This window comes from Taudactylus pleione, unplaced genomic scaffold, assembly GCF_031769625.1.
Source record: "Taudactylus pleione unplaced genomic scaffold, aTauple2 ptg000016l, whole genome shotgun sequence".
NCBI lineage: Eukaryota > Metazoa > Chordata > Amphibia > Anura > Myobatrachidae > Taudactylus > Taudactylus pleione.
The window spans coordinates 47,273,146-47,286,612 of record NW_028284418.1 but is presented as its reverse complement, the minus strand read 5'-3'; the positions used below and the strand labels follow the sequence as shown (position 1 = coordinate 47,286,612).

At 40.9% G+C, this 13,467-nt stretch overlaps 1 protein-coding gene across 1 annotated transcript in view; it reads right to left on the bottom strand.

Annotated features, from left to right (window-relative positions):
- The window catches only part of DDX21 (DExD-box helicase 21), a 29,577-nt gene extending 16,884 nt beyond the window's left edge, over positions 1-12,693 (bottom strand). The window contains exons 1-8 of the mRNA XM_088476081.1: positions 12,550-12,693; positions 8,927-9,058; positions 8,586-8,786; positions 6,623-6,742; positions 5,189-5,264; positions 4,072-4,250; positions 3,726-3,843; positions 586-771 (exon numbers count right to left, since the gene is read on the bottom strand). Of these exons, the coding sequence (XP_088332207.1) occupies positions 586-771; positions 3,726-3,843; positions 4,072-4,250; positions 5,189-5,264; positions 6,623-6,742; positions 8,586-8,786; positions 8,927-9,058; positions 12,550-12,603 (1,066 nt within the window). The 5' untranslated portion in view covers positions 12,604-12,693. The remainder of the gene's footprint in view (positions 1-585; positions 772-3,725; positions 3,844-4,071; positions 4,251-5,188; positions 5,265-6,622; positions 6,743-8,585; positions 8,787-8,926; positions 9,059-12,549) is intronic.
- Between the last annotated feature and the right edge of the window lie 774 nt (positions 12,694-13,467).

The following is a 13,467-nucleotide window of genomic DNA, read 5'->3' as shown; positions in this document are numbered from 1 at the left end:
GGCAAGGCTATTAGCTGAGCGAGCTAGATCCTGAGTCCACGCTGGTTCTGTCGCTAGAAAAGAAGGGTGAGAAGTGCTAGGTCGATCTCTGGCAGCCTCCTGTTCCCTACGGGAGCGGCTAACTCAGAAGAAAGATGAACCATGACCCCTGTCAAACTATTTATAAGGGAGGGTGTGACAGTCTGCGCTGTGTTAGCACTCTCTGCTTCACACGCATTGCACAGGGCGAGCATGGGTAAATTTCTTTTTGTACCTAGTGCAAGCAAACAGTTTTTGTGAAGCAGTTTTGTCCGTCACCCTGGAAGACATCATAGCCCACTCACAGAAAGAATCACCCATACACAATTGCAGATAATCTGAAACAGACAAGTAAACTGAGGCATATAGAGCAAAGATAAAGGGGAGCAGAATTTCAATAATAATAATAATAATAATAATAATGTTACCCAATGTAGAATAGGTAGTGTAACAAATAAATACTACCCCAATGTAGAACTCACAGACCCTTTGCAGACTGGAGTATATTTTCATACAGTTTAAAGTTTCAACAGTAGAGAATCATTAAATAGTCTGTGTCTAACATACCGGCTTTGTAACGGACAGATAAAATATTCTCCACTTGTTCGGCAAACCCCATGTCGAACATCATGTCCACCTCATCTAGGACCACGTGCTTCAGAGTGGTAAGATCCAGACGATGGTTCTCAATATGGTCTCTTATGCGACCAGGTGTTCCAACTAGAATATCTATTCCACTACTAACGGCAGATACTGGAGAGGGGGAAACAGATTTTAGCACTAGTATATCTGTAATTAAATGCATATCTCAGCAAGGAAAAAACACACATCACTGATATGATTAGGCCAGGTAGAACATCGATGTGCTTGCTGTGTGCAGTGTCTCTGACTTTTGTGCAATGGGACATCCCCTGATCCTTTTACTGATCAATGTTTCAGAGACACCACGACCATAAGAATAAAAACGGACAATAAAGCCACAAAGGAATTCAGGGTCTCATTCAGACCCGCTTGCGAGCGCTGTACGCTCGCAAGCGGGTCGATGTTACCCAAATGCGCATGCGCGAGACCTGGTGAACGACGGGGAAGCCGTCGCTCGGGGTCTCGCACCAAAGGGGGCGTGCTGTCGATGGTGAGTGACAGCACGCCCCCTTTGGTGGGCGTGCCGGGGGCTTGGCTGCCCAGACGGAGGCGTTCCCATGGGAACGCCTACCGTCTGGGTCCGGACCCACTGATATCACTAGTGATGTCAGTGGGAGTGTTTTTGGCTCTGATAGAGCCAAAAGCACTCCTGGGCTTGCGGCAGCGAGACCCTACCGCAGGGTCTCGTCACCAGCCCGATGGTCTTGACCATCGCGACCATCTTTTTGGCCACTCGCATAAGCTGTGGGTGGTCACCCACAGCTATACGAGCGGCCAGGAGGCCGCTCCATTTTAAGCTAGGCCGGCCCTGATTCAGAGCGAGCGCTCTGGTCAGAGCGTCCGGCTCTGAAACAGGCCCTCAGTTGCCAGTTTCTAACATCACAGCATAACCGAAGCAAAATATACCAAACATTTAGGTTTTGTTAAATATTCAAACAAATCGATTAAAGACTATGTATAAATTATAGACAATATAGGGGCATATTCAATTTAGAGCGAAAAGTCAGTTGCCTGACTTTTCGCCGTCATCATAGGTTTTGCCAGCGAAAACTTATCACGCGCGTCCCCGTGTATCCCCGTATTCATTTCCAAATTGGCAACAACGGGACCCGGCAAAAACAAAATTGGACAATAGTCATGTTGTTTTTGGGCAAATCAGCCTGACACCCCCTTAAAGATGCTCTAACATGGGGGTTCACTATGGGTACCCCCAAATAGCCCTGCTAAAGGTATTTGGGATTTTTAAATGGTCTCAACAGGTGCTATTTAGCAGCTTTGAGCAAATGGTGAAGAATAGCATTTTGCAACTTCTTTTCTGGAAAAATAAGGAGTCCATCAAATTTAGGGTACATGAAAATGGGACAAGCATAGTTCAAAATCACTAAAGTCAAGCTTTAAAATGCACCAAAAACCCACCTTCAGCAAGCACCTGCATCAATAAAAAAACCCTCCCACATACTTGCAGACCTCCCCAAAGGCTGTTTCACTAGTTTTTGAAGTTGTACCCCCACTTGACTTTTTTTAAATTCTTTTTTGGGGTGTCCTGTGTTTTTTTTCATCGTTTGACGTGGTTAGCATCAAGGGGGGTGTACAAAGGGTGCAGAGGGGTTTCCGCACCTCAAAAACCCCAATTCTGCACTTTTTTTCTCGCCGGGTATTTATAGGTGAAACTTTTTCACCTATTTCATTGCATTGTGTTTTCGCAATGGCGAAAAGACGCTAAAATTGAATATGGGGGATAAGTGAAATCGGCGAAAATGACGTCATCGGTGAAAAAGTTTAGCAGAGAGCAGCTTTTCGCTCCAAATTGAATACGGCCCATAGATTTTTTTCACAGATAACTTCTGATGTCATACACAATACCAGTCTAATGTTTTAACATTAGGGGGTAAATTTACTAAAAGTATATTTTAATCGCGACCAACATTGATGTTGTGTTTCAGGGGGAAAAAAATCACATTCACTAAAACATTTTTATATTGATTTTTTAAGTGTTAGTAAATGGGTGATTTAGCACCTGAAACACAACATCGATTTAGCTCTATTTTTAAATGATTGTAATCAATTAAAATCGATCTTTAGTAAATTTATCCCCAGGAGTTAAGTAAATATGCAATACAGAAAGGGAAATATATTATACTGTAAAAGTAATTAGCTACTAATTACATTTTAAAACAGGCGTTTTCAAATGCAGTCCTTAAATTACTCCCTCAGAGAGTCAATATTCAGGATTTTTTTTAAACCATTCACAGGTGAGAATCTATTAAAGCGGTTTTCTGATCAAACCAGAATAAAAAAAAAAAAAAAAAAGGTCTCATTTTCATAGTTGAAGTGCTTGTGAAACAAATGTGAGGCATTCCTTAACCACAAGTCTGGTGTGGTCGCATAAAGTGTGACCGAGCCAGTCTGGGCTTTCCTGGGCATGGTCACATCTGATGAGACCATTTCAGAGAAGCCTGGCGGCGACTGCAGGTAGCAAATCTTCCAACTGCCAGGCTCATCCCAGCCAGCAGACGACTAGGTGCCACAGCAACCTCCTCTGCCAGCCGGGCTACGGAAGGGCCGCATGAGGCTGCAAGAAAACAATTTCTGCGGCTTCTCTTCTCTCCATCGGCCAGTCACTGCCAAGGGGCTACTGCAATAGGCGTTCCTGATAGTATCGCCCACCAGCCTGAGCTGCACTGCAGCAGCCCCTACTTTTCCCCTCTCCCAGTCAGCAACGAGTCATGGGCAATCCACCCCCCCCTTGTCAAGTCCTGCAAGAAGTGTAAGCAAAATTATGTTTTAGAAGTTAAAAAAAAATAAAAATTTAAATATGCATATACAGTATGTTAATACAATTATACTCAGAGTTTAAATAGCTCTTATATACATAATTAAAAAAAAAAATTGACAATTTTGGGAACGTTTCTGAAAAAATAGTATTAGATAGTTAAGTGGCTAAACTAGCATCAGAACGCTGAGTTCCTGACTGCACTATAAAGATCAGTAGTTACAGCACACATTTAATATCACACCAGTTAATTAGGAGACTAAATATTGAGAGTAAATACAGTAATGCTCACATTGTGGTGGGTACGGTGTTCCTCCATAGAAACAACAGGTCTTCAGCCTTTTAGAGATGCTGATAACTTCGTTTTTTATTTGAATAGCCAACTCTCTAGTGGGAGTAAGAATCAGCACCTGAGTGAGAAGAAAGCAGCTTCCATTAGTCTACACATACAGTGACTGGAACCTCACAAGGGGAATTACAAGACAGAAGATTATGGACATGTTGCTATAAAACTGTAGATGCTTGCCCACACATTGTAATAAAGGGCGCTAGGTTGTTTAACATAATCCAAATCATATTTTCATTAAAAAAAAAAACTTACACGGCTAGAAACGTGTTATGGTTAGGAAGACTCGTACCTTCGGTGCTCTTCCATGGGCCAAAGGATTTTTATCTTCAGTTAGCTTTTCAATCAAAGGAATTGCAAATGAGAAGGTCTTCCCTGTGCCAGTACGAGCCTGGACAACCACATCTTTACCACTGTAAACAGTGTTGAATGTTTTGTATTGAATTGGGAACAGATAAGTGACTCCTTTCGCTGTATAAATATGCAAAAATAAGAATATGATAAGAAATCATTCAAATATTTGCTTTCATTATTTGTCAGAAAAAAAAAAAAAAAAGAATTACATTAAAACCATACTTACCGACTTTGTTAAAGTTCTTTCCAGGAGCAACCCTCCTGTAGGCCAGTTCGGGGGTCGGACTGCTGCCGTAATTAGGCCCCGCTCCTGTCCCGGAATAGCCAGCGATTCGCGGGTCCGCAAGGAGGACACGGGGCTAAATGATGCATATAGCGCCATTTAGTCCCGCTCTCTCTACGCGGACCCGCAAATTCCCCATTAAATCTCCCCATCCTGCCCGCTTCACTAGGAAGTGGGCAGGATGCGGGTGATCTGCCCACACTTCCGGGGGGTTGCCCGAAAAATCGGGAGCCTCCCGCAACTTCCGGGAGTGTAGGCAAGTATGAATAAAAAACACAGTGGCTGGACATTTTCTCCAAGTTGCGGGAAGCACAGTACTATACACTGGTTACAACAGAGCAGTGCCATCTGTGGATGGATTTTTTTTTTTTTATTTAAATTTTTTTTACACATATTACAAAGCAATAACATTTGAGCAAAGCAACTCAGAAGTGAGTTTAAGATGTAATAACCATCTATAGTTAACAGTCATCGATGGTAACTACTGATGGCTTTAACGGTTTTCTGCCATCAATGGCAGTCTAGGACTGTGCTGGGTTCCCCCACCCAGCACAGAGCTTAGCCCTGTAACCCCCCTCCCACCCCACACGGTGCTCCGCTAAGCCCCACGGGTCACCATTGCCACCAGTAGCAGAGTGTCATCAATGGACTGCCCACCGATGGCCATCCGTAGTATTAAAAAGGCAAGAGGCATAATTCACACATGCAGATTTGATGGACTGGGCCCCAAAAATCAACAATCCATGAACATTTTTAATGAAACGATGGTCACCTTTTAGATTTGCAACAGTCTCCTTTGAGATAGGAAATTTAGAAAAATCGCCTTGAATTTTCTCCAACTTAATTTCCTGCAAGATCAAAAGAACAAAATAAGTTACTTTACATTTATGCTAATGCTGCTTAAAATATTTTCATTAGACTAGTCCCCATCCCTTGACCATGGAGATCTTATATTAATTGCCTTCACTGCTGTCTTCGGGTCCTCCAAGATGGATACAGCATCTTCTCTTTATGTAAGTGCTAGTTAGCTGGCTTTTTTTTTTTTTTTTGTATTGACCCTACTGTATTATTATCTATGTATTTTCTTTTTTGGCTATTGTTCTAGGCTAGCCCTCCCCCTCCTTCCCTCCCCCTCTTTTTTTTTTCTACTTTTTCCTTTCTTTCTTCAAAACTACAGAAAACAAAAGGAAATTATGTTATTTGTTTCTATGATGTCATCTATTGTGGTTTACTTTTAGAAAGAATTATATATATTTATATTATATTTTATTTATTTTTTTCATTAACGCCACATTTATAGAAATTATTAACCTCTGCTGTACATGCACTTCTAGGAAGTACAAACACGAGGGATTCCCTGTCCAGAAGTCTCACAACATATCAATCTGTGAAGTTGAATCTCTCATAAGACGCAATTACCTTTATTTTAAATCACCAAAGAAAACAAATTAAAATAAAATCGGAATATTGCACCCACGTTTACACACGCTAAATCATAAGCTATTTGCACCGACTACCTGCACATAATGTGTCTGTCGTATGCGTGTCTTTTTGCCCAGTCTGAAAGTGCTCACATTTGCGTGAAAATGCACTTACTTTACTAGCCTACATGATAATACCCCTACTCGCTCCAATTTCACACCTCCAGTTGTAAAGGTGCACATCTGCAAGAACGTACTCACTTACTGGACATGAAAAGCTTAAGTTCACGCAATATACGCTATCCCAACTGGTATGGACCTCACTACTACAACCCCATGTTTGAGTTCTTATTTTATATTTGATATCAAACAAATACATTTAATAAATGTGTTATTTGATGAACCAGTTATGCAATTACTGGACAGTTTATCCCCAAAAACTCTTCATAAAAAAACTCTGAAAATAGGTATACTCTGACCTATATGGTTACTATAGAGACAATCAATGTCATCCATATATAAACATTAATTACAAAATAATGTAGAGTGAAACCACCATCTGGTTATTAATAGATGCTGCGCGCATAGAGCATGGGGGAAGCCCAACACCTTCGTAATTGTGACGAATTAAAGCGTGTCGGTTGGTCACACAGGAGGGCGCAGTAACTCCCTGCCCGCAGTCTAATGAGAACACTAACCGCAAATGCAGCAGAATATAAATCAACATGTCCTACAGAAGTTGGGGTGCAACCTCCATAAACCTATACTTAAGGTCTAGTCTGTACCTCATCCTCTGGTACGCTTTCTGGAGTCCCTTCATCGGTTTCAGGGGCCAATTTAATTTTCTTTTTTGCAGGTGCATCGGTATCTTCAGTGTTCACACAGGTTTTCTTTGTTTTTATTTTCTATAGAGTGGTAAAAAAAATACAAACAAATACATTGAAGGCAAAAAAAAATGAAATGTTTCATGTTGACTCGGTTGTAAGAACTACAAAATTGTATTATATTGTTAGATCAGACAGTTACAGAGAGCAGTAGATCATGGACAAGATTTAATTCCCTTTATCAAGGATTGAGCAACTGGCAGCCCACACAAAGGGTACCGCTCGCCTCTCTGCACAGAGGGGCTAATTCAAGCAATGCTGAATGCAGATTCCAGATTATCGGGAATCTGGGCGTATAGAGGACCCGTTCTGCGAATGTGCATAACGGGTCCTTTGTGATTGCACTCAGCGGCATTTAAGCAGCTGTGCAGGGATGGGGACGGTCAGCGTTTGAGGAAACGGGTGTCTGCCAGGGGCTGCGTCCACGGACACAGTTTACTGGCCTCGCAAGCTGGCCAGCCTGCGTAAGATGAGGCTTACTCAGCTGGCCCACGGCCCGGCATCTTTCATCATCGCCACCATCACCGTCCACCATTGCGATCCCAGCACTTTGACCATTATGCCAGGTACTGGGATCGCAAATGAAGCAGGGGGTATCGGACACCTCTTGCTGCATTTGCAAAGACAGAATTGGAAAGCTATATAAATAAAAAGCAGCTCTAAATTTATACAATAAAAACAATTTAATATAGTGCACAATGAATATCAAACAGAGATAAAAATAAATACTCCGTACTGAGAAATCAATAGATTATAAAATCATCACATGAGCATATACATATATGTAAAATCCACTCATAAAGGCATAAAGTTTAAGAACCCTGTAGGCACTGGGAATTTCAGCATGACTAATTGCACATGCACCGTGAGATAAAGTTATATATGGTGTTTAGAAGGCCGACTACCTCCCTCCCAGCAGCTGCTTGGAAAAGCAACACGTAACAGCGCCCCCCACTATATGTTTATAGTTCAGAATTGGAATGCTGCTTGCGTGCACCTCTGCAATTCCGTCCAGTACTGAATCCCCCCCAGAGTCATTATGTCCTAAACCCTCCATAACATATCCACACTAGTGGGCACATTACCACCTCCCACAAGATTGACACACCTTCTATAGTACACTAGGCGGCTGTAAACATTTAGTGATTTTATTGGTTTCACGTTGATCTGTCGCCACCCAACTCAAAACTAAAAAGGAACAAGATGAAAAGGTCTTCAAGCCAGGGATGTGGTTACCAGTTCATTGCAGCAAATTGCAGAACAGAGATCATGTAAATTAATTTGGGCTTGGCATTTAAAGACCCCAGACCAAGTAGTGAAGCCACACCTAGTCCATGCAGTGCATTGATGGGTGTAAGCCCCACAAAACAATGTTAAAAATAAATGAACGACCCCTTATGATATATAAAGGACTCAGCCTGGACTAGATGAAGGGACAGGAAGCTGGCTTAATATCTCTGGCATGTTGAGCGAAACCTGTATTTAAAAAAAAAAAAAAAAAAAACACACACACACAAGCTGAAAAGCTGGTGTGCGTCTAACATCTCCAATAGCTGGAAGTGTTGACAGGTCTATGTATCATCTCTCTTAAGACCCATTCCTTAGCAATAAATGTCACTACATCTAAAGCACCTGCTGTGTTCCTGTGACCCACAGAGTCAGATGGATCCAACCAGAGTAAGCAGCAAAGTGGTTCTGCAACAGTTACATATTCCAAACTAAAGTGTAAGGGTCAGTGATGGAGCCTTGTGGTGGCAGTGATACGGACCACACGTAGAGTGAGCGACTACAGGGGCGGAGGAGTGGAGAGGCAGGACCAGGACCTGACAGAGGTGCAATGTACTAGTAAGCAGTAGCTCATTACCTTTTTGCCATTGACCTGAGGTTCAGATTCAGCTGTATCTTGCTCTATTACAGATTCTTCCTCAACCTTCTGCTTTTTCTTTTTTACTTTCTTTTGCTTTGGAGCCTCCGATTCTTCTTGCTCCTCATTACATTGCTCATCTGCTTCAGGAGAACTTTGTTTTTCTACAGGCTTCTTCTTTTTCTTCAGTTTCGGTGTCTTCTATCATAGAAAGTGATGCAAATAATTATTCATAGGACTCTATAACAGTTATTTTACTATTAGACTTTAGGATTTTTCATTTATTATAAAACGCCAGCATGCATATTACGCGCTCATAGCAGACAGGAGTGTACACCTACCTGATCATTGTTATTAGAATCTCCGTTCACCTGTCCGTTGAATTTAGACTCTTGCTCAAAACAAAGTTCTTCTGCTTCCCCATTTTGGATTTTTCTCTTAATCTTCTTGGGTGTGGGAGTTTCGGATACTCTCTGAAATAAAATAAATACAAGAGCATATAAGAATGGGCTAGCTAAGTGGTTCCCAAACTGTGTGCTGTGGCACCTTGTGGTGCCTCGGGATACTTGCAGGGGTGCCTCAGGCTGGTGGTCCAGCACCAAATCAAATTCTTTATGGTCAACGTAATGTAAATATGTGCACAAACAGAAGCACAAACCTGTCCACCACTATATAACCAAACCTAAGGGTGACAGGTAAGCACTATTTACTTCACTAAAATTTTTTCTGAATTTCTCAATAACAAACTTTTGATTTAGGGGTGCTGTGAAAACAATACTGATGCACTAGGGCGCCGTGATTCAAAAAATGTTTGGGAACCACTGGGGTAACTATTCAAAGTAGTGGGAGACAATAATGTATTGCTATTCCATGAACGGAGATGGACCTAAACATACATATTTGCATATACAATATGGTACCATTTGCCTTTGGTTTACAGTTACACACTATCCACAGAACACCTAGTTTGCTGCAAATTACTCCTTTATTCAACTGCCCATTAATTTCAATTCACATAAGTTAATGGCATAATATAATGGCATTATAAGTATATTACATATACTTCAATTTAATTGAAGTATATATAACAAAGCAAGTACCTTAAAGAGCTGTGAGGTCACCGGTGGCTGCTCTCAACCACAACATACCAAATATTGAATAAAAACAGAGACTAAAGATATTGCATAATGCCCACAAATAGTATTTCTGAAACAAGGGGCATATTTAATTGCCCGCATTATTTTGGCCAGAAAAAATTATGCCGGCATTGTGACCATTTTTCAAATACCGTGGCTATGCACACCCCATGGTAGTGGCGATATTACATTTTTAAAAATTAAAACAATTTTTTCTTTTAGCTGAAACTTGTGTGAAGCGTAAAGAAAAAAAAAAAAAAAAGGGAAACCGCCTGTACCCCCAAAAAATGGGTAACGGTAATAATGTTTAGTACTGTCTAAAAGCAAAATAAATGTCTTTTAAAATGCAGCAAACATATGATTTGTGCATTAAAAAAAAATATATATTATACAAAGCAAACTAAGTTTTATTACAAACGAATAAAATTAAAAATGCAGAAACACACCCAGTAATTTTGGGGTAATTTTAGACCAATTATCTAAAAAGCAATTATTTTTCCTTTAAATAATTGCTTTCATTAAAAAGTGGTGCATAAATTAAGGAAAAAGTTGATCTTTCAGCAATTTGAAGTCATTAATGGTTTTAACAACCAATAATGACAATTATTGGACTAATTAGGCTAATTGGAAACTTCCAATTGCTTACTCAGTCATTAGGGAGGGTATCCAATGGGTTTAGAATCAAGTCCTGACAATTTGTCCTTAAAATAAAAATTTTTGGAAAAATTGGACTTGCGCTGAAGGTGCTCAAATTTATTTATTTTTTAAATCAAGCGTCGCATTAAAAAAAATAAAAACCTTACGCCCAATTGAATAAAAAAAATTATTGCACCTGTGGGAAAAACCCTACGGTGCAAGATTTTTGGAAAATGCCCCCCAAGAGTAATTATGAGGATGCACCCAGAAATTTTGACAATGATGTGCATCTCCTCAAACTGCACATAGTGGAGCTTACTACTAAACTGTTAGCCAAGTTAACCACTTAGTGGCCACTAAGATACATACAAATGTAAACAATTAGCACACTAATTAAAATGTATCATGAGACAGTTTGTTGTAATATTATACACTAAAATAAAAACATTGCTAAAAAAGGTGGCAAGTCAAGAGGAAGAGATTGACAAACGTTAAACTGACATCAAGACCCAAAACATCTTCAATTATAAAAAGTCGCTATAGCAACATTTAGTGGCCTTTTGTCAACGAATGGTATGGGTTAACACTAGTTTCCTAGGTTAAATGCAGGTCCTGCTATCAAAACAAATAGAAAAACTGCGCTACTGGTCATGCAAAATATATGGCTTTTGAATTCAACAACGAGCTGTATTTTTAACTTACCGCTCATTGTCTTATTTAGAATTCAACGGGGGCTGCAGCTTTTATATAGTGCTGATGAGTGCTAAGGTCCTGGCAGGGCTGCTGCAGCATACGGGTCCTTACCCACAATGCACTGCAGCAGCTCCTTCTCCGTCCCTTACCTACTGCTCTCTGGATCACCTTCATTCGCCTGAAGCCGGGGCAAAAAAACACCGCTGGCTGCTTCATTTACACTACCGCTCGCTGGCGAGCAGGTCAGTGTTATATACAAATATTAAAGAGAAAAATGGAAGAAAAAAAAAAAAAAACACAGCATCAGCGCTATATTTCTGCCAAACTAACACTCCTTGATAAATGGGCCCCTTAGTTTCTTATCAAACAAGTTACAATTTTCTCGTTAGACTTAACCTACTGCCCTACATCCCATGACATTGGTGAGGAATCCTAGCTTCATTGGTTTTTGAAAGATTTTCAAGATTCTTATAACCAAATACATTCAACCACTAGCAAAGCAAATAATGTCAATTACAAACCAAAATAATGATGAACTAGAAATGTAGATATTACTGGCTAAGGGGGAATTCAATTAGCTGCAGTAATTTACCTAGGCTAATTGATCCCCTGAGGCTATTCAAATAGCCCTGAAGCTGGCACTTATCGGGGAACAAATCCCGAATAAGCAGCTCCGTTTTCATGATCGCAAAAATCTATAGCATACGTGATAAGGTCACAGACCTATGTGTTAATCGCCTAAAAACGGATACTTTTTCGGGCAAATAAAACGTGACCTAATTGAAATGCCCGAAGACCAAAAAAAAAAAAAAAAAAATGCAACAAGTCTCATTTTTTGGGGCTAACCGAATTCCCCCCTAAATTTTAATCTCTCACATAATGTATCTATGATCATATATATCTAACAAGTATGGTGAAAATGTATAACCATTTTACACACTTGGGTATATTAAATAGTATAATAAAATAAAAACAAAGTTGTAACTACTAAATGACGTCTGAAGTTCTGAATAAAGTTAGTAAACACTCGCACCATGAAATTGTTGCTTCAGATACAAAAGCAAGAAAAAAAACTAAAATTGTGGCCTTGTATTTGGTATAAAAAAAAACTATCTTCATATTAACAATTATGATCATTTCATATATACAAATTCATGATTTGTTTTTAGATAAGTAATGAAACTGATGCAACAAAATGTATCTTATTGTCTTACATTGTAAATATGTTACATTGGTTGTTTTCTCCACTGTTCAAACAACAACAACAATAATAATATACAGGGAGAGCTGAGTGTGTGATCAGGCGCTGTAGAACTGCAAGTCCCAGCACACACACCACACCAACCTAAGGATAACTCGGACATGCTGGGTCTCTCCGCACAGCTGGAGGGTTCCATGTGGCCGGCCCACAACACAGTGATGTCAGCGGGACAGAGGCCACAGGAAGAAGGCATTTATAGCAACATGCAGGGGCCCCGGGGCCCTCCCCACTATCCCACCTTCTTCTTGCCGGTTCCGCTCTCCATCTCCTCGGTGTGATGTATCCCTGGCATTAATAATCCGCTGTTACAGACCCGCACCCAAGAGAGGGGGATTTGCAGATGGCCACGCTACGAGATCAGCGTGAGAAAGGAAGAGGAAGCGCACGTCACCCGCAGGAGGCTGTGCACACGGTGACGCGATCCCACCGCGACTCCAAGCACTACCAACCCCAGCCGCTGCTGTGCCGTCCGTGTATGACCTGTAGGTGGCGCTGCAGCTGGCGAAACACACTGGGCTCATATGGCTCAGCGGCTGTGATGGGCCGCGTGTGACCAGTAGGTGGCGCTATAACTTGCACGCTAGTAGTGAGTATTGATCTGGAACAAGAAAATTAGAACTATCCAAAAGTGGATCCCAACTTCCCAATCACCTCCCCCGCTGCTTTGAAGGCTGATAGAAAGTGTTATCCTGACAGGCTGATGTTACTGACATATGTCAGTAATATATGGTGGTGTTAGTCAGTAGCAGATCTAGACTTTTCTTTTGGGGGGGTGGTTTACTGTTTAGTCTCGACTCTTCCCATTTCCAGTCACGACTCAACTAGTTCACCACACTCTTCTATTACCACTAACAATCCATAGTCTGATCGTAATCAAATTAACTGTTTCTCTTCTGAATAAATGTTTTCTATACCTCTAGTTTTATTCACACTGCCCATATTGTGCTGCACTTACTATTAAGCCATTACAGATTTATATCCTTTGGACCCTTGGCAAACTTAAAGAAATACACAGAGACAGCGGCTCAGATAAAAGCCCACCCCTGCGATGTGTTAGAAGCGAAGTGATCACTAATGCGATCATTTTCCTTCTTCGAGACCATGCCGTGCTACTGCACTACACGGTCTGCTGATCACACAGGTCCCTGCCGTGCTA